General features: G+C 44.1%; 1 protein-coding gene across 4 annotated transcripts in view; it reads right to left on the reverse strand.

Moving 5' to 3' along the window:
* CMIP (c-Maf inducing protein) overlaps positions 1–23,605 on the reverse strand; it is a 178,877-nt gene that overhangs the window by 85,449 nt on the left and 69,823 nt on the right. For all 4 annotated transcript variants that reach the window (XM_054048859.1, XM_054048860.1, XM_054048862.1 and 1 more), the window contains exon 2: positions 964–1,089. In XM_054048859.1, coding sequence (XP_053904834.1) covers positions 964–1,089 — 126 coding nt within the window. The remainder of the gene's footprint in view (positions 1–963; positions 1,090–23,605) is intronic.

Raw genomic sequence — 23,605 nt, forward strand, 5'->3', positions numbered from 1 at the left:
GTCTCACCCAGAGTTATACAGCACGAATTGCAGAACACTGAAAAGAAAACAGGTCCCCTGACTCCAAAGTCAGGGCCATATCTACTGAACCGTGCTGTTTCCCTGAAGCTCCTGTAGATCTCATCTGAAATGCATGTCTATTAACGTCGGTCCTCCACAATCTCTTTTTTCTGCACCATCATGTGACGTGTGGGAGGGACCAACTTGCTTGTTCAAACTGAGAATGCTATGAGCAAGCTCTTAGAGTAAATAAGACATGCAGTTGAGGTGTACTTGAGAGCTGGCTGTTTTTAAACAAATCCTAGCATTTTAAAGAACTACATAAATATTTCTGCCCCACATCACCCCCGTGGTCACCTACCCACAGAGTGGTAATGGAATTGTCCATTTCCAAACAGATACTTGAAAGTTCAAACAGTTGAGCTGCCTGATTAGTTGAACCTTCTAAGGTGCTTTTTTTCTCTAAAATCTAACGGCGTTCAGTCTCACCTGAAGTCTTTACATTAAATAATATCTTTTATAAAGACATCCACTTTTAATTTCACTGGAAGTTCTGTACTCAATGCCAAGAATTACAGAGTGAAATTCTATAATCTGTGTTATTCAGGTTGTCAGACTAGATCATTATATTGGACCCTTTGGGACTCAAAAAATCTATCAATTCTCCCACAAAGCCCTGTCCTGTTTATAAAACCTACTGCAAGTTTAAATCATCTTGGCCCAAAAATTCCCATTCTCCACTATCACTTAAAAAAATTTAATAAACAGCAGGCACAGCAACCCAAACAATCTTGAATGGCTTTGAATGTGTCACCTCACACTAATCTGTTGGTAAGTAACCAGCTTGACCACAACGAATTATCTGCCCAGTGTCAGCCTGGCTAATCAGGGCTAAAATCTCAGACTTAGCAAACAGAGAATCAAAGTGATTAATAGAGAGTTGTTCTTTCATGTTTACTGTACCTGCAGTAAGACAGTACCCCCAGGGATTGTGAGCTGTAAACAGTACTTAGGGGCATTCTCCCAGGAGAGCAGCTGAACGTCTTCAATAGCACTGTAGGAAATGGAGTTTTCCATATACCCAGTTGGCTGCAAGAAAACAAACAGAGAAAGAAAGAATAAGCATTTACTTACTCATCAAAAGTTTCACAACATGGATTCAAATGCATTATGCCACCGAAACGGATCCCATTGTATTTGGTGCTGGGAATAGTTATATAGCATCTGATTGCCTTTGGTGTTTTGAGCCCATAAGGACGGGATGATGGGCAGCAGGGGAGTACACACCACTAGCCATTCCCCTCTGGAACGTCAGGTCCAAATCCTGGGGAGGCCACACATGAAATCGTTTGGTGGCCTCATGTTTGCTCCACCTGACCGTCATGAAACCACTCAACAACTTGGTGGAACTGGGAGTTTAATGAGAGAACCTGAACTGACCCCTTGCTGGGTCTGGAGTCAGGAATCAAGTGCAGAGGAAGCAACTAGTAGGAAGCTTGAGAGAAGCTCCTATACAGGTCATTCTAGAGAGGTGTTATCAGTCCATCCCCCGCACTTACGGGAGTGTTAAAGTCACAAAGGAGTAGACAAAACCAGGAAACAACTGAGGTTATTAATCAAGCCTGTGGATGAGGCTACAGTTCTTGATCAAGCCTGTCTACACAGCAGCAGCAGAAGGCTTCTCAGAGACGCACTAGCTCTGCTCCAACTAGTGCATTCAACATAGCGGTGTGGCATCTGTGTGATGGCACAGGCTAGCTGCCCGAGTATGTACCCAGGAGGTGGGTGGGATTGTACTTGGGCCACTAACCCAAGCCGCTGCTCATGCTGCCACGGCCACATTGTTATTTTTAGCATACTAGCTTAAGCAGAGCTGAGGTGCGTTGGTCTATCTATGCTGGGAACCATCTTCCCAGTTGCTGTGTAGACAAATCCTATACAAAATGTGTTGATTTGGATTGGTTAAATGAATTTGTGAGCTCAATACTGAGCAGGATTTGAGTTGAGATATGTATGGCTATGTCTGTAGGAGGAAGGTGCTTGGATTATACTGACAAAATAGCAGTGTAATATAGTTTAACTGGGAAGAATTCGATTTTTTATTAATGGAAAACCAGTAAACAGATTCCACCGTACACTCTCACAAACCGATGGAAAAATATATCCATCGATGATAAATCAAAATTTACAGATAGGCAAAAAAGGAAATGTTGCTTGAGAACTTAACAGAGTTTGATTTAAGAATATTTACATTTTATATTTTGACCATTTGTGTTTTATTTGAATCTCAACATCTATGTAATTAACTATTTCTGACACTCCTACCCCGTTGTCTGATCCCCTCCATAATTTCCCGCAATGGTGAAAATTTAAATCTATAAAAATAGGGGGGGAATGCTTAAAAATAATCAGTATTATCTGCCGAAATTATAAAAAAAAATATTCTTCCAAGCCTAAATGTATTGTGTTGGTTTTATTCTATGTGTTTTTGTTCTGCCTTCTGCTTACAAGGTTGACCAAGTACATTATCAAACACTAAATCAATCAATGGGTCTTTGGGTTCCAAAGGTATCTTCTACACACCTGGCACACTTAACCAGCAACTTCAAGATTTATAATGAAAAGCAGCCCCACACCAACCTGCTTATCATCTCTGCTACATTTAAATGTCAGTTTCCTGAAGAGGTTGCCACTGCCTGATTACAAGTAAGAATCACAATTAATGCCCCCGCCCCCAAAAAAACCACAAACCAACATGCTGCAGTTAAATATGTGATATGAATCAACAGTGAGGAAACCAAAGTTAAATACAAAGCTCGTATTAGAGCAGACACAGTACAAATACCACTAGGATATATTCTAAACAGTCTGCATTTTATTATTTTCACATATATAAACAAACGTATTTAATACTATATACACACCACACATTATATACACACACGTATATATACAAAGTAGGTACACATACACATTCAGAGATATAGATGTACACAGACACACACAACTATTTGAGTTAATCCAATGCTTCACAGCAATCCTGAGAGACTCCACTAGCTGCACTCAGGGCTCATGTAGGTAGAGAAATTGTCCAGTCTAGCTAGTGGAGTAACTATTCTGCTATAACTAGGGTGGTCAATTTGTCCATAGACTGACCCCTGCTTGCAATAAACAATAGGTGTTTATTATTCTTAATTATTTTCTCAGTATTTCTGGTTTATGTCTAATTTACATGTCCTGACCATATTATTCCCCCCCAATTTAATTTATGTTAATAACAGTCTTGCAATAGGTTATAAAGAAAAAAGGGGAAAAAAATCATGTCAAAACTAGGACTACCTCGGGCAAACAGGAGCAGCTCTAACAATCACAACAGAAGATCTTGTGGGTGAGTGTGAAATAAGCAAATTCCTTTCGGAATGTAGCTACTTTTTAGCTGCACTACTTCCTTCCATAAGGTAAGTGGGCGGTGTGTATGAAAAATCATACTCACTTTCACTCTTTAGAAGTATACAGAAGCCCCATATAAAATGTCTGCCAAAATGCGGTAGATGTCCCTATAACACAAGATTATCACTACAAAACCATCAGCAGTCTTTTTAGCAAGAAAAAAAATAGGGGTGCAGCTTAAAAAAAAAACCTCTAAAATAAATTTCTGAATGATGCTTGTTGTGGAAGTTTAATTTTTATACCAACTCTAGCAATGAAAAATTTTTACTGTCTCTTTAACAAAAGTTTGTTGTGCAGGAAGTATGATAAACTTCTGTTTATTCATTTACCCACAATATTGTTCCATGCTAGTGACTGGCGTCCCAGTGGTTTCTGCTGAAACTGTACGTCAGACGTTGCCTACTGGAGAGTAATTATCTTGTTCTCACAGGAAACCAAAAGCCCAAGACCCTTTAGAGATCAAGACGACAACACTCAGGAAAAATATGAAAAACAGCATGAGCGGGATCTATTAGGCTCAGGAGACAAAAGTTTTCAACAACATGCTTTGAAAGAATGACGGGACAGGGGGAATCCAGCACCAGCAGCAGTAAATATCAAATGAATAGGGCAGGAGCAATGCAAATTGTTCTCTAGGGCCTCCATCCTATGTGGTGCTGAGTGCCCTGAGCTGCCATTCCCTTTAAACAGGAGTTCTGAGTGCCCAGAACCTCACAGACTCTCATCCTGACACAAAGATTTTTCCCATAGCTTTTCCCGTAACTGCCTTTTTTAAACAGTCACAAAGATAACTCATCCAGTTCAATCACAGCTCTGTAATCTTTCAACAACTAAATCTCTTCCCAAAGACCAATCAGCTGATATTCATTAATCAACACATTTAGAAAGAGTAAGATAATGTACAACCCTGCCTTCTTATTAAAGGATCAAAAGAAAACCATTAGTCATTAATAGGTTTTTCTGTTTTGTTTTGTTTTATTCTCCCATAGCCAGAGTATTTTTTACTTTAGGGGCTAATTTATATATCATTTAAATATCACTTCTGCCTCCCCCCACTCTTTTCCCCCTTTCCCCCAACAAATGTACTTCAACACTGTTTCAAATCTTCCATCACAGAGAATGGACTAGGTTGTGTCAGTTTCAAGGGTAACTGCACCTGTATCTCCCCTCCCCACTTGTGGCCACTCAGGTCTCAGGCCTCCATCTGTCTCTCGATAGGGACCCAGGTCTCACTCCCTTCTGACCATGGTTTTAAGGCTGCACAGCTCCCGCCTTACACTGTGATATCCCCAGCAAGCCCGTCAGCCTAGCACCCAGCACCTGTGCTTTGCTTTCTCTCCCAGGACAATGACAGTGTTTTTACCAGTGACCGCACAGCTGTTCCAAAGCAAAGTACATTTATTCTTAGACCAAAAGCATCACCAAGAAATCATACGCAAAACAATAAAAGGAATTAAATGCTCACTAAATCAGGAATCGCCCATCTCCAGCGTGGAGAGTCTGGTAGGCCAAAGTCTCTCCCTTCTGCAAAGGTTGGAGCCACCCTATGACAGCAAGTCCTGTGTCTGCTGTATCAAAAGGAAGGCTCTGGGTCTGTTTAAACTTAGACTTTTATACCAAAAGCCCTACTTTGTCCTCCAGTCTCCAGAAAACAGGTAAAAATTGTCCCTCCCTCTATACTTAAGAGGTTCAAACTTCAAAGGCTGGATATCTTCATAGCCAGCATTGGGATTTTGCATTAATCACCCCCGAGTGATTGCAGATTTCACAGGAAACACCCCCCACCCACCCGAGTGAGCCAGCAACACACAAATACACATCATCTGTACTCATACAAATGAGTATGAATATTCTACAGATCATACTGTCCGGCCCATCTCATCATAAAGGCTTTGAGGGTTTTTCAGGCTTTAAACATAAAATACAGTGTCCTCAAAGACACTGCAAGTGGTTGCAATATCTGTCACAGTTATGCTTCCATGGCACAACCTTGATAAGGAAATTTACATAAATATAAATTAGAATTTTTAAATGCCTTCCATTTTAATGATGTAAAGCCATCTTAGCAGAATGGGAAATCTCTCTTAGATTTGACATATTTCAAGCCCCAGACACCCAATATAGATAGCATCCTCCAAAATACCACATCTGAAAATTTCAACTCTGTTTTGCAATTGAAACTACAGCCTTACTGCACAAAAACCCTTGAAATGGTGTTTTTAGATAATGTTACATACTCAAGGCCACATTTCGCACTATGGGCTGTGCAGAGGTGCATGATACCAGCAGGAGCTCTGGGAGAGTACCGTGCCTGAGTCCCACACAACACTTCCTAGAAGTCTAGGGAGCTCCATCACTACACTACACCACCCTTTTCAGGAGCAAAGCCTTCATTTCTTCCCAGGCAGTGCCAGCTTGGCTGGTCAGTGCAGAGAGGCCTTTGCCACTTTTGAGTAGCCAGCACCACACTGGGAAGCCCAAGAACTATACTGTGCCTATCCATTACATTTGGGAGCAAAGGGTTCTTTGAATGCACCTTCATGGTACTGAGCAAAATTTAGCCTATCAAGAAAAACAATTTAATTTAATTTAATTTTTTATTGTAAAAATGAAAAAAATTGTATAAACATTTCACTCTGCTTCGACAAGGAGTTAGGTTAGTCAATTTAATGTGTGTGTATAGTTGACAAGCACCTTGCTGTTGTTTTAGGTCTGCAACATGGCAGGGAATTTTTAAATAAAAAGAAAGGTGGATATAAAGTGCATAGAAAGCTGGCTAGATTGTCGGGCTCGACGGGTAGTGATCAACAGCTCGATGTCTAGTTGGCAGCCGGTATCAAGTGGAGTGTCCCAGGGGTCGGTCTTGGGGCTGGTTTTGTTCAACATCTTTATTAATGATCTGGACAATGGGATAGATTGGACCCTCAGCAAGTTCGCGGATGACAATAAGCTGCGGGGAGAGGTAGATATGCTGGAGGTCCAGAGTGACCTAGACAAATTGAAGCATTGGGCCAAAAGAAATCTGATGAGGTTCAACAAGGACAAGTGCAGAGTCCTGTAATTAGGATGGAAGAATCACATGCATTGCTACATGCTGGGGACTGACTGGTTAAGTAGCAGTTTTGCAGAAAAGGATCTGGGGATTACAGTGGATGAGAAGCTGGATATGAGTCAGCAGTGTGCTCTTGTTGCCACGAAGGCTAACGGCATATTGGACTGCATTAGTGGGAGCATTGCCAGCAGATCGAGGGAAGTGATTATTCCCCTTGATTCGGCACTGGTGAAGCCACATCTGGAGTATTGTATCCAGTTTTGGGCCACCCACTACAGAAAGGATATGGACAAATTGGAGAGAGTCCAGTGGAGGACAACGGAAATGATTAGGGGGCTGGAGCACATGACTTATGAGGAGAGGCTGCGGGAACTGGGATTATTTAGTCTGCAGAAGAGAAGAGTGAGGAGATTTGATAGCAGACCTTCAACTACCTGAAGGGGGGTTCCAAAGAGGATGGAGCTCGACTGTTCTCAGGGGTGGCAGATGACAGAACAAGGAGCAATGGTCTCAAGTTGTAGTGGGGGAGGTCTAGGTTGGATATTAGGACAAAACTATTTCACTAGGAGGGTGGTGAAGCACTGGAATGGGTTAACTAGGGAGGTGGTGGAATCTCCATTCTTACAGATTTTTAAGGCCCAGCTTGACAAAGCCCTGGCTGGGATGATTTAGTTGGGGTTGGTCCTGCTTTGAGCAAGGGTTGGACTAGACGACCTCCTGAGGTCTCTTCCAACCCTAATATTCTATGAAAAGGCTTTTTATTTAAATTAAAGTTAAATCATGGAAATATTTCCATTTACATTGGGTTTTGTGAAACCCATTCTCCGCACAAGACATATACATGCCTTTCTGTAGTGGGGTGGTTACCCCGCTCCTGCCCTGAAGGGCTTGAAAGCAGCTCTGAAGAGGGCTGCAGCTCTGAGACCTGGACTGATTGGGGAAGTAGCCACAGCTGGGCTATGCCCCAATCAGGTCTCAGATGGCCTGTATAAAAAGGCTGTAAGCCAGAGGCCCAGAACAGTCTCTCTCTGTCTCTGTGTTCAGAGGGAGAAGGGCCTGGCTGCAGAGAGCTAGAGACAGAGTACCTGAGTGGAGCAGGGCTGGGGAAAGGCAGAGGAGCTGGGGAGCTCTAGCCTGGAAAGCCCCAGGCTGCAGCCTAGCATTGGGCTAAAAGGTACTGGGGGTTGCAGAGGGCAGCCCAGGGGTAGGCCAAGGCAGCAGGTCCAAACCCAACCTTGCCAGTGATGAGTAGGCTGATACTGCAGTCATTCCCAGGGCATGGGGCTAGACGATGACTGGCAGTAGCCTTATATTGAGGCAAGGTGGGAATAGTGGGTGGGGGTTCCCCGGGGAGGGGAGACCCCTAAGACTGAAGGGTTACGGCTAGGGGCAGCACCCCAGGTACAAGGCCACCGGGGTCCAGGGAGGGACACGGGAGCCAGAGGACAGGTGGATCCCCGGGCTGCAGAGGGTGCTCCGGAGCTGGAACGAGCTAATTCCCGGGAGTCACCAGCAGGAGGCGCCGCAGGGGTGAGTCCGCTCCTCTACACTTTTCCTTCAGTGTAAAAGGAACCGAGAATTTTTGTCCATTTAAAGAAAAAAAAAACTTTGCATTTCGTTCAGTTTCATAAAGATTTATAAACCATAAAGCTTTGAAGCCAGATGACCTTTTTTGATCCAGAACAACCAGATACCACGAGACAGAGTAAATCATAAACTCAAGGATTAAATGATCATAAAATTGAAGGAACTTTCAGGCCCAAATTTAAAGTCAGCCTTCCTTCAGCTTTTCTGGGAAGCAGCAGCAGCCTATACAATTAAACAAAAATCTGCGCACTTATTTCCATAGGAAATTTACTAAAAAGAAAAGAAAAAACATGACGTCCACTGTTAAAATGAGGCTTGTATGCATTTACTCACATAATCATGTGCTAAATCTTCAACTGCATCATTTCTACAGGAGACTGTCTAGAACAGATGCATTATACAAATACAGGGAATCATTCACATAAGATGTGACAGACAGATGTACATATGTACTGGGGGTGGATGACAGGATATTTTAGGGTTACCTGTGACTTTCCCAGTGAGATACCCTGGGTGGAAAAACATGCTATTCTAACACAATCTCCATCACCATCAGATGTCTATGTCTCATTTGGCTGTTCTTGGGAGTAAGGCATGTAAATGCATGCAGTTCAGGATGATGAATATGCACTATTATGTACAGCTGTCCATATCTGTATTAGTGCCCAATCTGGTAAGGTGCACAACACCTCCTGGGAAATGCCGATTGCCCTAACCTCCTGGAGTGGAGCTGAGGGTGCTCAGTTCGCATCTTAAAGGGTCATGGACTAAGGCAGGGGTCGGCAACGTTCAGCATGGGGCTCGCCAGCATAAGCACCCTAGCGGGCCGGGCCAGTTTATTTACCTGCTGACGTGGCAGGTTCGGCCAATGGCAGCCCCCACTGGCCGCGGTTCGCCGTCCCGGGCCAATGGGGGCGGCGGGAAGCCGCGGCCAGCACATCCCTTGCCCGCAGCGCTTCCCGCCGCACCCATTGGCCCAGGATGGTGAACCGCGGCGAGCGGAGGCCGCGATCAGCCAAACCTGCCGTGTCAGCAGGTAAATAAACTGGCCCGGCCCTCTAGGGTGCTTACCCTGGCGAGCTGCATGCCGAACGTTGCCAACCCCTGGACTAAGGAATTGCTCACAAAGGCAGCCAGTATGAAGAATCTCTGACAATACATGAATACATCCTATGGCTCAAGAAAAGAAACAGCATATTAGAAATTGCCTCTTGTCCCTACAAAATTTGGAGGAATTAACATCTGATCTGGCCAAGTATAAGCGACAGCAAGACATTCATCAAGTGCACCTATTGGCAATGTGAGGTTGTGATATCCAGCTCAATACACTTTGGCTAATTCTTGATATGGAAGAAATTTCTGGTCATTCATTTGTCATAACAGGTGGACGTCAATGTTAATCTCATGAAGATTAATATGATGAGAGAAAATCTAGCAGCAGGACTATACACACACCTCCATGGTAACATTATTGTGCAATGACATGGAGAATACAAGTTTTAGGTTTTCCTCTGAAGCCCAACCACCTTTGGATCTAGGGCAGGAGTTCTCAAACTTCCATTGCATCATGACCCCTCCCCTTCTGACAACAAAAATTACTGCACGACCCCAGGAGTGGGGACCGAAGACCGAGCCCGCTGCCCTGAGCAGAAAAGGGAGGCCAAAGCTGAAGCCCAAGAGCTTCTGCCCATGGCGGGGGCATGTAACTTTAACCCTGGGCGGTGGGGCTTCAGCTTCAGACTTGCTGGGGCCCAGGACCAACAGCAGCCTTGGAAACCTTATTAAAATGGGGTCGTGATCCACTTTGGGGTCCTGAACCAGTGCGAGAACCCCTGATCTAGAGCCAGGATTCTTCACTAGGTGAATCCTGGGGTCTGCTGCAGTACAGCAAATCCTTTCCTAGTCTGATTGTTAAGCGAAAGGTCTATCACACTGCTCCACAGCAAAAGAAACCAAGGAGAGCTCTTTGGTGCTGGATCAGATGCGCAGGAGTCAGGGAAATGTGAGCTGAGGAGCACACGGAAAGGTCTGTGTTTGAAAGATGGGGCTATTCTTGTAGAGGGGTGGCACTGGGTGTCACTAATTGAGGTACAGCAAAATGCCACCTCTAGACGCTGCACTTTCCTGTGTGCCCCTCTGGGTTTGCTTTGGTCACTAACTTTTTTTTTTTATACCTAAGGGAAAAAGTAACACTATCAATTTGATCACAGTGGGCTAGATCTTCAATGCAGCTATACCAATTTACACTAGCTGAGGAGCTGGCTCCATGTTTACATACGTTATGCACACACATGCTGTAACCTAGCGAATGCTAATGAATAACAGGGAATTCTACCACATTTATCCATATATATGGAAACACACATGTCCCATGCAGTATAGGTTGATTCCAACAAAAATTAGTTATTATTTGATTACTGTAGCATCAAGGAGCCCTAGTCATGGACCAGGATCCCGTGTGCTAGGTGCTGTACAAAAACACAGAACATAAAGATAGCGTCCGCCCCAAGGAGCTAGTTTACAATCTAATTTACTATGTGATTTAATTAAGCAAAGGCCCTGATCCTTAGTTGGTGTAAATCCACATAGTTCCAAAAGACTGCTGTGGAACTACATTGATTTACACCAGCCGAGAATCTGGGCCAGAAATTCATCTGAATTTTAGCTCGGCAGCAGATCGGGTGCAAGTACGCTTTTTCTCCAAATATTTAAGCATACCTGGGATTGCAGGCTGTTACATTAAAATGTAACGCTGTCATTTAACAAACCAAAAACGTGGATCATCGTAAACTGCACACAAAGTACTTTCATAATTCTGCAATGCATTTGACGTACCAATCCCATGCAGCCACATGTGATGGAGAGAACAAAACTGTCTGTCACGCAATTGACTAGAAAAGCTAGTCTCCACCTCAACATGAAAATCTCTCCAATATCTGAGTCATCAGAGCAACAACACTGGGGGAGGATGGGGGGGGGGGAGAGAAAGAGGATGGGATAAAAAATCTTGAGAAAAAATAAATGCAAATTGCTTCAGATGTTGAATGAATATAAATGTTTCTATTAATCATATTTAATAAGCAGCTAACAGCATACAGCAGCACATGAGCTGACACTCAGACTTACACTATTACCTTGCATCCATGTGAAAGCAATGATTTGGATATGAAAAATTCTCTTAGAAATTCACCATCAAAAGGGGGGGAAATCAAGTCATTTTACAGGAAATGTGTTGTGGGAGAGGAGTCAGGTGGGCAGGAAAAATTCTGTTAATAAGTTGCTTAAAAACCAATAAAAACAACAAGGAGTCTGGTGGCACCAGACCAATGTTATAACCAATGTTATAAAAATCCATGTATGCACTTTTTTTAAAATAGGGGAAGGGAGTTATTTCTTTCATTGTCAAACCCAGATGAGGAATCACTGCGAGCACGCTGTTTTTATTTTATCCATAGAATTATTTGACTTTCAGATGGTAAGATGTTAGGCATATCTCAATGGCTTTCGATGATGCACAGCCACCAACAAGAATACTCTGCCGGAGCAGCTCAGAAGAAGTCAATTTCCTGCTTTGGGAGGAGGGTTAATGTGACAAAGTGACACCGGGGGGGGTCTTTAAAGCATTGAACGATTATGGACTGATGGGCTGGCATTTGAAAAGCGCACTCTGCATGTATGCTGGGAAGTCGTCCCTCCATGGACCATGCTACTGCCAACCAGTATTGAAAAACAGCCAGTCTGCTGATGTGGGGGGGGAGCTATCCAAGCACAACACGTGCTGCATAAAAGGAAGCTGACCCCTCAGAGAATTAGGGACTTGATCACATTTTGCAACTAAGTCTGTTGAACTCTATTGATTCAATGCACGCTACGGGATGACCATCAGCGGAGAGAAGTGGGAAAGGGAGGGAGCCATACTTGGCACAAGATATTATACATGGCAAGGTTTTCTAACACAGGCCAAGCCCAGATGGAAAGCTTTGTTCTCCAAGTACCTGATCCTTCAACTCTCATTGACATCACAGGAAGCTGTGAGCCGTATAATGAAGATATATAGGGACTGCTCAGTCTATTCCTATAGAGAGTGGATGGTCGAGTCTTTAATGTAAAACACTTTGTAATTATAGGGGGGAGGGATAGCTCAGTGGTTTGAGCATTGGCCTGCAAAACCCAGGGTTGTGAGTTCAATCCTTGAGAGGGACGTTTAGGGATCTGGGGCAAAAATCGGTCTGGGGATTGGTCCTGCTTTGAGCAGCGGGTTGGACTACATGACCTCCTGAGGTCCCTTCCAACCCTGATATTCTATGATTCCACCAAAGGATCCCAAAGCACTTTAAAAACTCCAATCATTAGTCTCAAAACAGCCATGGGAGATACCAGAGATAGAACACAGAATGGCAATACTGGGACAGACCAATGGTCCATCTAGCCCACTAACTGGGCCAGTGCCAGGTGCTTCAGAGGGAATGAACAGAACAGAGCAATTATTGAGTGATCCATCCCCTGTCATTCAGTCCCAGCATCTGGCTTAGGGACACCCAGCACAATGAGGTTGCATCCCAGACCACCTTGGCTATTAGCCATTGATCGATCCATCCTCCATTAACTTATCTAGTTCTTTTCTGAACCTTGTTAATAATCTTGGCCTTCACGACAATCCCTTATCCCCTGGCAATAAATTCCATAGATTGACTGTGGGTTGTGCAAAGAAGTACTTCCTTTTGTTTGTTTTAAACCTGCTGCCTATTCATTTCATTGGGTGGAATTTAAAAATTCCAAATCATTAGTCTCAACACCCATGTGAATGATTATCCCCCATGTACCTACGAAGAAACTGAGCAACAGAAAAATTACTCTGCAGGGATTGTGGGGGCTCAATACTTCTGAGGGTCATGCCCTAAATGGCCTGCCCAAGGTCACACAAAGTTTGCCGTATCCTAGACATGTGATTTAACTACAAGTCCATCCTTCTTACCACTTGAATTCTCTTACTGTTTCTTAACATGAGCAATCATTTATCCTAATTCATGTTGCTTGGCTATTAATATCCATATTTCTATACATTTTGTGATTACTATTTTTCCCCTCCCATCCTTTGTCATATGTCTAATAAGACTGTAAATTCTTCAAGGAAAGGACCGTTTCTTACTATTGGTATGTAGCACAACTAGCACAATGGGGCCCCCATCTCAGTTGAGGCCTCCAGGTGGTATTACAAAACAACTAATAAAAAACAACAAGAAGGTGGCCAACAAATAACAGAAAGGCTAAGGGACAACTAGGTAGAAGCTGGTGTGTATTTAACAACAACATCAACACGAACAGTATATAAAGCAAAGCAAACAGATCTATACATTTTGATTGTGTCCTCTCCCTTCCTATGTTGCCCATCTTCTTGGATTGAAAGCTACTTTGGGCAGGGAAATTGCAAGCATATTGTGTGCTCTTTCAGAACAGCAATAATAAATAACAGTAACAGCAGCAACAAGCACTCATTGCAGAAGCCGTTGGGCCCATGTACAGAGTTGTAAAATAATTAAATTATATATATGCACATTTTTAAAATCACACCACTCTGCCCTCAATAGGCAGCATCAATAGACAAGCACCCAAACCTCTAGCTAAATTTCCATAGCAACAGCAATGTGACAGAAAACACTCCATCCGCAAACCATTGAGTCAAGGCTGCCCTCCGTTTCCAATTATCTTCAAGCCAACGCTTAGTGAACAGACTGGCCTTGCACTGTGCCATGAAATGCATCAAACTCAAGTACTGGCAGACTAGCGAGGCAAGCCAGCACTACACTCGAGGACGTTCCACTGTGCACTGACCCCGAGGTATCATCTAAAAGCTCAACTAAAATGCACTGCAGCAAACTGTTAGCTGAAAGATATTGCACTCGCACAAACAACCATCACCCCAGGCTCTTCTAAACTGGTTTTAGGGCCAGGTACTAGATGTTTAGCTCAGCACCATATGAACTGAGGAAGTCTACAATGATTTCTCCCCAATATGGATAGGAAACCACAGCAACCACTGCAGCAGCACTGGTTCAGCTAACCTGTAATATACGGACTCTGTTGTGGCTCAGCCCATACAAAAGATAAGGGACTTACTACTACTGCCAGCTAAGGGAAATCTCCAACAGTTGCACTGCCGCAGCACACATCCATTATAGGTCCGCCAGCTCCATACCAACGGAGTGCTTTATGTTAGGAAACTACTCCAAAGTGTTTCATTTCAGCAAGATCCAGACCCTTATGGATAGACGCTTTAGAAGTCCCAGAACTTCAACCACAGTTGTCAGGCAAGCCATGCAGACGCCAAACTTTTTTTTTGGCAAAACAATGTTGCTGCATGAAAGACATGTGAGTCATTGCAAAAGCTAGCAAGACAACCAACCGTTACATGCACTTAACAGAAGCCCTGCAGTGGCTTCTTTGCTAAGGGTATCTCCTAGCTCACATCTGGGAACTGCTAACAGAAGAATATCACCTAGTCTCAAATATCAAGCTGGCACACAGGAAGAAAATCTCTTAAGCACCAGAGACCAGGCCGTAGAGGCATATACAGATTACACATGCTTTGCTATGAAATAAAAGACCAGCACACATCTCTATTTAATTTTTTTAAACTGCTCTAACAATTCGGAAACCATTCTTTTAGTCAAAGGCAGTAACACATTGCTGTTGCATAGTATTTTTTCTTTCAAGGACACCCGGAAAGCCAGAAATAGGCACCTTTGCCAAAAGAAAAATCTCCAGACAGTGGCAACGATTCCTAGAAGCGTGCTAGGACTATCACCCCTTGCTTGGCATAGATCAGCTATGCGTCTTTCACACAGGATCCCCATCTATCTATGCCAGGAGAGAAAACTTTGGCATTTCCAAGGGGATTTCTTCTTGCAAGTCAAGTACCCAGTGCAAGGATAGATGGCATGGTGGGGGAGAAGTTGCAGCCAGCACTCAGCCCATAAACTCAGCTATAATACATTCTGCATATATAATCAAGCACGAAAAGGTACACAGGTACCAAATACTAAAGCTGTGCAGATGTTGAATCATCCAGGATCCCACATCCTGTAAAGCTGATTTGTCTCTCAGACTTTGGCAACCCCTGACAGCCCTCACTGTTTTCTTTACAGCACATCACAGCTTGTTTCTTATGTTGTCTGTTTTCAAGACCTAGGATTTAATCACTGCCAAGCAAGGACAGCTAAACATATCACAAATGTGCTGCACTTTAAATTTCTCATTCTTTGCTTAAACAAATACCCCCAAAGGCTGACCACACACTCTGTAGTTCCCAGGATGCAATGTTTCATCTCAACCCAGATAGAGCACTGCATACTGGAAGTTGTAGTCTCTGTGGGCCAAACCTCTGTATTAAAGAAGAGGAGTGTAACAATCTATTCCCTTTCATGTAAATTAGGTGCAAGCCATGAGCTTCCAACAAGTTGTCAGTGTAACCTTCTACTGGATGAATTATAAACTCCCCCCTCCTGGCTTGAGAGATATTATATAAGGGGAAGGACACCGTGTTTTGTTTCAAGTGTCTCATCTTTATTAGACAATACTGGTATTCCTCATGAGGATTTTAATTAATGCATGCTCCTATGGCTAGGTCAATGGTTTACTTTCACCACTAGGGTGACCAGACAGCATGTGTGAAAAATCGGGACAGGGGGTGGGGGGGTAATAGGAGCCTGTACAAGAAAAAGACCCAAAAATCGGGACTGTCCCTATAAAATCAGGACATCTGGTCACCTATTCACCACTTCCACAGCATTACAGAGAACACATCACCTCTCCAATGGAAAGCACTCTTTACTTATTCCTTTTTTTAAACAGGAAGTCTTTGGTAAAATTGCGATTACTCAATCCCTCCTCACACTCTCCAGGCTCCACCTATCACCTCCTTCAGTGCTGATCCTCCTCCTTGTTTAATGATGACTAAACTATGACTGACTTGTTTGGATTGTAAGGAGTGTTGCTGTTTAAATATAGGGTAAATGAAATGTGTGATACCTGCACCACGGAGGGTGGGGTGAGGAATGGCAATTGCAGTGTAAAATTGAATCAAGTTTGAGAGATGTGTCAGTTTTCTGGTAGAGACACAATGGAGATGACACAGAGTATCAATTAGATTCCAAGCTGGCTTTGTTAAATCTTCTTTACCGCGCACAAGAATTTTCACAGGTTTCTAAACGGGCTTCTTTATCTTCATTTTTTTTTTTTAATGAAATTCAACTAAAACAATAATGGTTTGTCCTGTAGGGATGGCGAACTACAAGTTGATGCGAAAGATGCCCATTTGGTAAACTTGCTAGTTTTAATGTAATATTTATACGCATGAGGTTTTTTCCAAGGTAAAGATCTCATAAAATGAAAATAAAGACACCTGCTTGGGAAAGGTGTTATATCACCATCGTAACCAAATTGTTTTAGCGAAACTACACCCAGAAACCCCACATTCTCAGTAATGGCCAGTCTTTCATACTTCAGTGGTTCTTTTGAGGCAGAAGAACAATTCTACAGAAATTACAACACACCTTCTGGGAAGTTAGGTAAACTCCAAAGACACAAACTCTCCAATTTCCTTAAGCAGTTTTTTGTTTATTTGAATCTGGTTTACCAAGCTGTCCTATTGTCAGCCACACAAACACATGACTTTATCAGTTTAACCCTTCTCCCTCCTGTTTGTTAAATCCACTTGTTAGGTCTACACTTAAAATTAGATTGTAAATCCACTGGGATAGGGAGAGTGGATTGCTATGTGGTCATTGAGCCTGCAGCACAATGGGGTCCCAAACCTGACTGGAGCCCCTCTGCACTATCATACACATAATTAGAGTGTACATGGAAGCCCAGAGGAGTTTTGTCATGAGGCTCTATGGATTAGAATTACACATCAAATTTTGACACAGGCACTCTCCAGAAATCCCTCTACTATGAGCTGAGATTCACAGTACATCACCGAGTCCCTACACCTTACAGTACAGGAAAAATGCACTTCTATATGCTAAAACATGCCCACTGTTGCGTAAATCCACGTCCATGTATATACTACACCAGGGGTTGGCAATGTTCAGCACACGGCTCGCCAGGGTAAGCACCCTAGCTGGCCGGGCCAGTTTATTTACCTGCTGACGTGGCAGGTTCGGCCGATCGCGGCCCCCACTGGCCGCAGTTCGCCGTCCCGGGCCAATGGGGACGGTGGGAAGCCGCGGCCAGCACATCCCTTGGCCCACGCTGCTTCCCGCCGTCCCCATTGATTGGCCTGGGACGGCGAACCGCGGCCAGTGGGGGCCGCGATCGGCCGAACCTGCCGCGTCAGCAGGTAAATAAACTGGCCCGGCCTGCTAGGGTGCTTACCCTGGCAAGCCGCGTGCCGAACGTTGCCGACCCCTGTACTACACACACACACACCAAGGTGGGTTTTTTTTTTAAATCTCTGAAGTTGTTTCTAAATTAAACACACACACACACACACACTTGGAAACAAAAATAAGGAGTGAACTATTAGGCTGATTACATGATTTTTTTTTTTTTTTTTTTTAAAGCATCCAGCAGATGCGGCCCAATACCTGGATGAAGTTTGGCTGCCCATGTGCCAGAATAAACGTTGCTTCCCAACTGGACCCTCCAACCAATAGGAACCCTCACCCCGCTCCACCCCTTCCCCTGCCTGCCCCCGCTTCTTTCCCGCACCCACCCCCAGTGCCTCCTGAACAGCTGACTGTGGCGGGCGGAAGGCGCTGGGGGGCGGGGGAGGACAGAAGCTGATCCACAGGGCTGCCAGGAGGTGCTGAGCACCCACTGTTTTTTCCCCCCCGTGTGCGCTCCAGCCCTGGAGCACCCACGGAGTCAGCTCCTATGCCTGCTCGCACTTAAATAACAGTGGTAATATAAAACCAGAGTTCTGTTAATTCCCACAGAGGCAGCAGGCCATTTCATCCACTTTATACTCAGATCTCTGGTGATAAATATTAAAAGCTGGAGTCAGCATGACCTGCTCAACAATCACCTGCCTGATCACACTGGGTTTAAGGGATACATCATGCTGAAAGACTTATGTCATGTCTTTCAAAATGAACCTAAAGAAAGTTTTATCCTTGGGGATAATTACAAGCCCCTTGCTCTGTTTGCACACAACGATCAGGTTGAAGGCACCGTGACCACCCTCTGCAGTAATGTTCTGGTTTTCAGTTCAAAGGCACCGAGAAGCCAGTGGTTTCCTGTGCGCTGTGTGTCAGTGCTTAATTCCTTTGGTAAGAATGTTTTTTGCATCTGAAGGAAATAGCTTATTTTTGAAAATCCTTAAATATCACAGCTACAACCTTTCAAACAGGGCTTTCCACTCAGGGAGGGAGGAGAGAAACTTCTCAGAGCTTTGATTTCAGAAACACCACTGAAGAGCAATGAAACATGAATTGTCATCAGTGACTTCTTTGGCTACAAAACACAAACACCAAGCCAGCTTCAGCATCTCCTTTGGGAAGGTGTCAGGGTACCAAAAACCCCTAGCATGGGTCTGCATCAAAACACTGAATTCACACACACTGGAGCTGAATCAAGATTTGAACAGGAGTACTTGTGGCACCTTAGAGACTAACAAATTTATTTGAGCATAAGCTTTCACGGGCATCTGAAGAAGTGGGCTGTAGCCCATGAAAGCTTATGCTCAAATAAATTTGTTAGTCTCTAAGGTGCCACAAGTACTCCTGTTCTTTTTGCGGATACAGACTAACATGACTGCTACTCTGAAACAAGATTTCAATGTCATCATTAGGGCCTAAAGTAGGATTAAAACATTTTGGTTCTCTCTATATATCTAAGGCACAGCCCCATAATTCAAACCGAGTGTTTAAAATCCAGACCCGAACCTGGATCTTGGGCTTATGCCCATTTCTACTTGCACCAGCTATACCTAAGCCAGGGGTCGGTAACGTTTGGCATGCAGCTCGCTTGGGTAAGTACCCTGGGGTCGGGCCAGTTTATTTACCTGCTGACGCGGCAGGTTCGGCTGATCGCAGCCCCCCCGGCTGCGGTTTGCTGTCCTGGGCCAATGGGGGCAGCGAGAAACAGCGTGGGTGAGGGATGTGCTAGCCGCGGCTTCCCGCAACCCCCATTGGCCCAGGACGGCGAACCGCGGCCGGGGGGGCCGCGATCAGCCGAACCTGCCGCGTCAGCAGGTAAATAAACTGGCCCGACCCCAGGGTGCTTACCCAAGCGAGCCGCATGCCAAACGTTGCCGACCCCTGACCTAAGCCATATAAACAGGGAGATCTTCCTTGCTCTCCTCTTTTTAATATTGAAGGTTCACAAATATCATTGAACAACATGGCTCCTTAGAATCACAATGGTAACAGGGATGGAAGAATTTAGGTCCTCCTCCTCCAAAAGCTCAGGCCCCCACCAAGTGAGCCATAACTTATTTGGGTTACACTTTTACTTTACTACTTTTAGAAGTAGAGGCCAATGACACACAGATGAGCAGTTTTGATTACATCCAGCAGAGGGCAGTGGTATACAAAAGTAGCCATCAGTAGTCAACAGTGCAAGGATTTATTTTTCATGTTGACATGCCTTATGTTTTATCCAAGAAATACAACTCAAATTAAACACGATCAGACAGAAGATTTTCATTAATTTGCTTTTAAATATCAGCGCTCTCCTCTCTAATCACCTTGGCTATGTATAGTCCCAGTACTAGCACCTTCTCATGGGACTATGATGTTTGCAGTTGTGAAGAACAAAAATATCTGCTTTATCGGAAATATAATCAGGGCAGCAATAACAGGAAAAGGTGAGCATTGTAAATGTTTTGGCTTCGTTTTCCTACCTGCACATCCTGGGTAACATTTACACAGGAAAGTTGTATACAGAGATTGTTTATCAGTTCTTTTCTCACATAGGAAGAAACAAGTTATTGTAAAGCATCTGAAAATAGGGAACTGCAACAATGTCATCTCTTCATAAAAGACCAAAGTTATTGGCAAGCCCTTTTTGAGAGTCGTTAAAGAGCTTTGGGCAAATGTTTTTACTGGAGAGAAAACTTACAGCTTGCAATAATAAAGCTCCCCTTTTTCAGAAATTCTCTCACCTCCACCCTGAAGAGAGGGGTCTGGTTGATATTTGCTTAGCTTTCCAAAAGGACAAAAAAATCATCCCCCTGGAACTGTAAACAGTTTTTCTCATTCTCTTGCAAGAAATCTAATTTTTATTAGAAATGGGCCTGAAGCAGAAGCACAGACCCACGTTTAAAGTTTGTAGCCTGGATTCAGCCCATGAGAGAGGTTCAAACACCTCAACATTTGGGAGAGTTTGGATTACAATTCAGATTCCAAACACCCCAAGTTTTGAAACATTCAGAGCTAGAACTCTGATTTGGGGACAAAACGTTCTGATCTAGGTCTGAAGCTCAGATGCACAGTTTCAATTTGGCTCATTACAGGGATATGAGACCCAGACCTCAGATCTCACGTTTTAGTTTGGCCCCAATTCTAATATCTGTACAGCTAGCAGCCCCCTTTCAAACTGGAGAACAGGGAATTCAGAGTATAACTCCAATCACTCTTGTGAGGTGGGAATTATGCATTAAAAAGCATTCTTAAAGAAACAGTCAGATTTTCAAAGGTGCAATTGCATACCCACCCCATTTGCACAGATCTGAATCTCATGGCTATGACCCAGGGTCCATGAAAGTCCAGCAACAGCAAAACCGCACACCTTCGAATATCTGGCACTTGGCTAGGTCTTCCTCTTTATCTCAACTCTCTAGTTGTGCAGTCTCTCTACATGCTTGCTCACGGCAATGATACAGGTAGTCATCTTACATACTCCTACACATTTGTGCATCAATTGTTTAAATTTTATTAACATTTCCACCCAGTGCGTTAATTTCCAGGATCTCATTCATCCAGGAGGCTACCAAAAGGGAGCTGTGAAACATAGTGTTCCCATCTGCCGTCGTGACCTCATAAGAATCAACAATGCAGTAATAATGCCTCAACGGCAACAGATGTACAGTCGATCTTGCTGAATTCTAACAACGCTTTTTGAAACAAAGTCTGCATCTAGAATTCTAGAAGTAATGTAACATTCATTAAATACACCAGTCCTATCTATAAATGTATATAAACAGCAGATCTCTACATATACAGATGTGCACATATACAATATTACACACACTGCATATACATAGCACAATATACAGGATACACATTTACCAATGAAAGTTACACCTTGAAACAATAGTAGACCCAAACAAAGCAGCTTATTTTTAAAACCGGAGGCCAAATCCTGAAGTGCTTGTTCAGTCCTCTCTCAGGCAAAACTTTCAATGACCTTCGTAGGATTTACTCCGTGAGCAAGATGAGCAGGGATTGGTCTTTCAGTAATTAATGGCTATGGGAATGAGCCCACAGGATAACTGCTGGGGTCTATCCTGCCAGCATGTATTCATGCATATAGACCTTCTTCATACAAGCAGCTCCCTTGATTTATATAGGATCATTTATTTGAAGATCAAGCCCAGAGTTTGTTACCGATGCATCACTTGTGTGAGCTGAACTAAAACCGAAAGCAGTTTAATTATGGGCTTGATACAGAAGTTACAAAGTGTGGTTCTCTGGCTTGTGGTCTGCAGGTCAGACTACATGCTCATAACTGCCCCTTCTAGTTTAAAAATCTAAGACTATGAATCTTAATTAAGTGTCGCAACCATTCTGTTTCTCTAGTAGTTCTCATGCTACAAGAACCCCAAAATGGCAGCCATGTCTTCTTCACCATGAAGTGGCCTCATAAGCACAACAGGATCTCCTAGCTGCCATACAGAGCTATTTACAAGGCACATTACGAGAACTGTTTGTCAAGTTTACAAGCTACACAAGTGTGGTAGCCATGTCTGTCCATTAAAAATACAAATAAGACAAGCTGGAGATGAGGTTTTCCACTAGACCAGTGTTTCTCAACCTGGGGGTCGGTCGCAGGACAAGTTTAGGAGGCTCGCAAGCCGGGCCGGGGTTAGGGGGTAGGAAGCAGGGCAATTGCCTGGGGCCCACGCCACAGGGGGACCCATGAAGCTACTTCAGGGGTCGGCAACTTTCGGCACGCGGCTCGCCAGGGTAAGCACCCTAGCGGGCCGGGCCAGTTTGTTTACCTGCTGATGTGGCAGGTTCGGCCGATCGCGGCCCCCCCCCGGGCCAATGGGGGCGACGGGAAGCGGCGCGGGCGAGGCATGTGCTGGCCGCGGCTTCCCGCCGCCCCCATTGGCCCGGGACGGCGAACCGCAGCAAGTGGGGGGCCGCGATTGGCCGAACCTGCCGCGTCAGCAGGTAAATAACCTGGCCCGGCCCACTAGGGTGCTTACCCTGGTGAGCTGCGTGCCAAACGTTGCCAAACCCTGGGCTACTTCATACGTTTCAGCCCTGAAGCCCCGCCTTCGGCACCCCAGCTAAAGGCCCCTCTCACCCCCCCGGCGGGGGGGGGGGGGTGTCCACGATTTTTTTTTAATCTACAGGGGGTCGTCAATACAAAAAGGTTGAGAAACACTGCACTAGACAAAGACACAAAATACTATGCATTTGACTACTTGTCACAGTATGAATCCTGACAAAACTATTTCTAAGCTCGTCTCTCATTCCTTGGCACAGAAGGTTGTACAGAAAACTCACGTGAAGGCCATCCTATTAGCCCTTATGGTAGAAGGCCATTCTTTGAATATTCTGATCTGAGTTCACACACGCAGGAGGCCCCTCAAAAAGGCATTTTTGCTTTCTGCACATCCTAATTAAAATGCTTTTAGATGACCAACAATAATATAAGAAGTTTTGATGGAAACTATTGAGTCACTATAGGCCAAATCCTACTCCCAGGCACGTCAGTAGTAAAGATTCCAGTGACATCAATGGGAATAAATTCTAGCTCAGTTACAACTACCCTGCATCATAAATATATAAAAAAAAAACTAAAAAGGGAACATAGACATGTTTGGTAATCTGTGCTTCTCTATAAGATATTATGCCTGGGCTTGGCTGTTGCTGTGGGGTTTTGTTGTTGTTGTTGTCTTGAGATCAAAAAGATATCTGATAATCCATTTTTATCAATTAGTCACACTGACCAAAGCACATTTATGGTATTTGGGGACACTGGGATTAGCATGTGCCTGCACCACCCAAAGGTCTCGCAAACTAAGTATGCTACAGGCAGGATCAGCACTTGGGTGGGAGCTGTCCTAGGAACTTGTGAGTACTGCAGCAAGTGGTGATGGTAAGGCAGGAGGGGGCATTTTTCCCCCTTTAAGTCAGTGCTCAGCCTAAAATGACAGAAAAAAGGGACAAAGTAAAGGCACGACCATGTAAATTCTAATTACAAAGAGCACTAGAGGCCGAATGCCACTCTCAGTTACTCTAATATAAAGTCAAAATAAGTCTACTGTAGTCAAGTGCAGCTGCTTTTAGAAAAGAAAGAAGTGTCTTTCATTATCCAGTTGATGTGCAGTATCTTCCTAAT

The sequence above is a fragment of the Malaclemys terrapin genome, chromosome 14 (genome assembly GCF_027887155.1).
Source record: "Malaclemys terrapin pileata isolate rMalTer1 chromosome 14, rMalTer1.hap1, whole genome shotgun sequence".
In the NCBI taxonomy this organism is placed as follows: domain Eukaryota; kingdom Metazoa; phylum Chordata; order Testudines; family Emydidae; genus Malaclemys; species Malaclemys terrapin.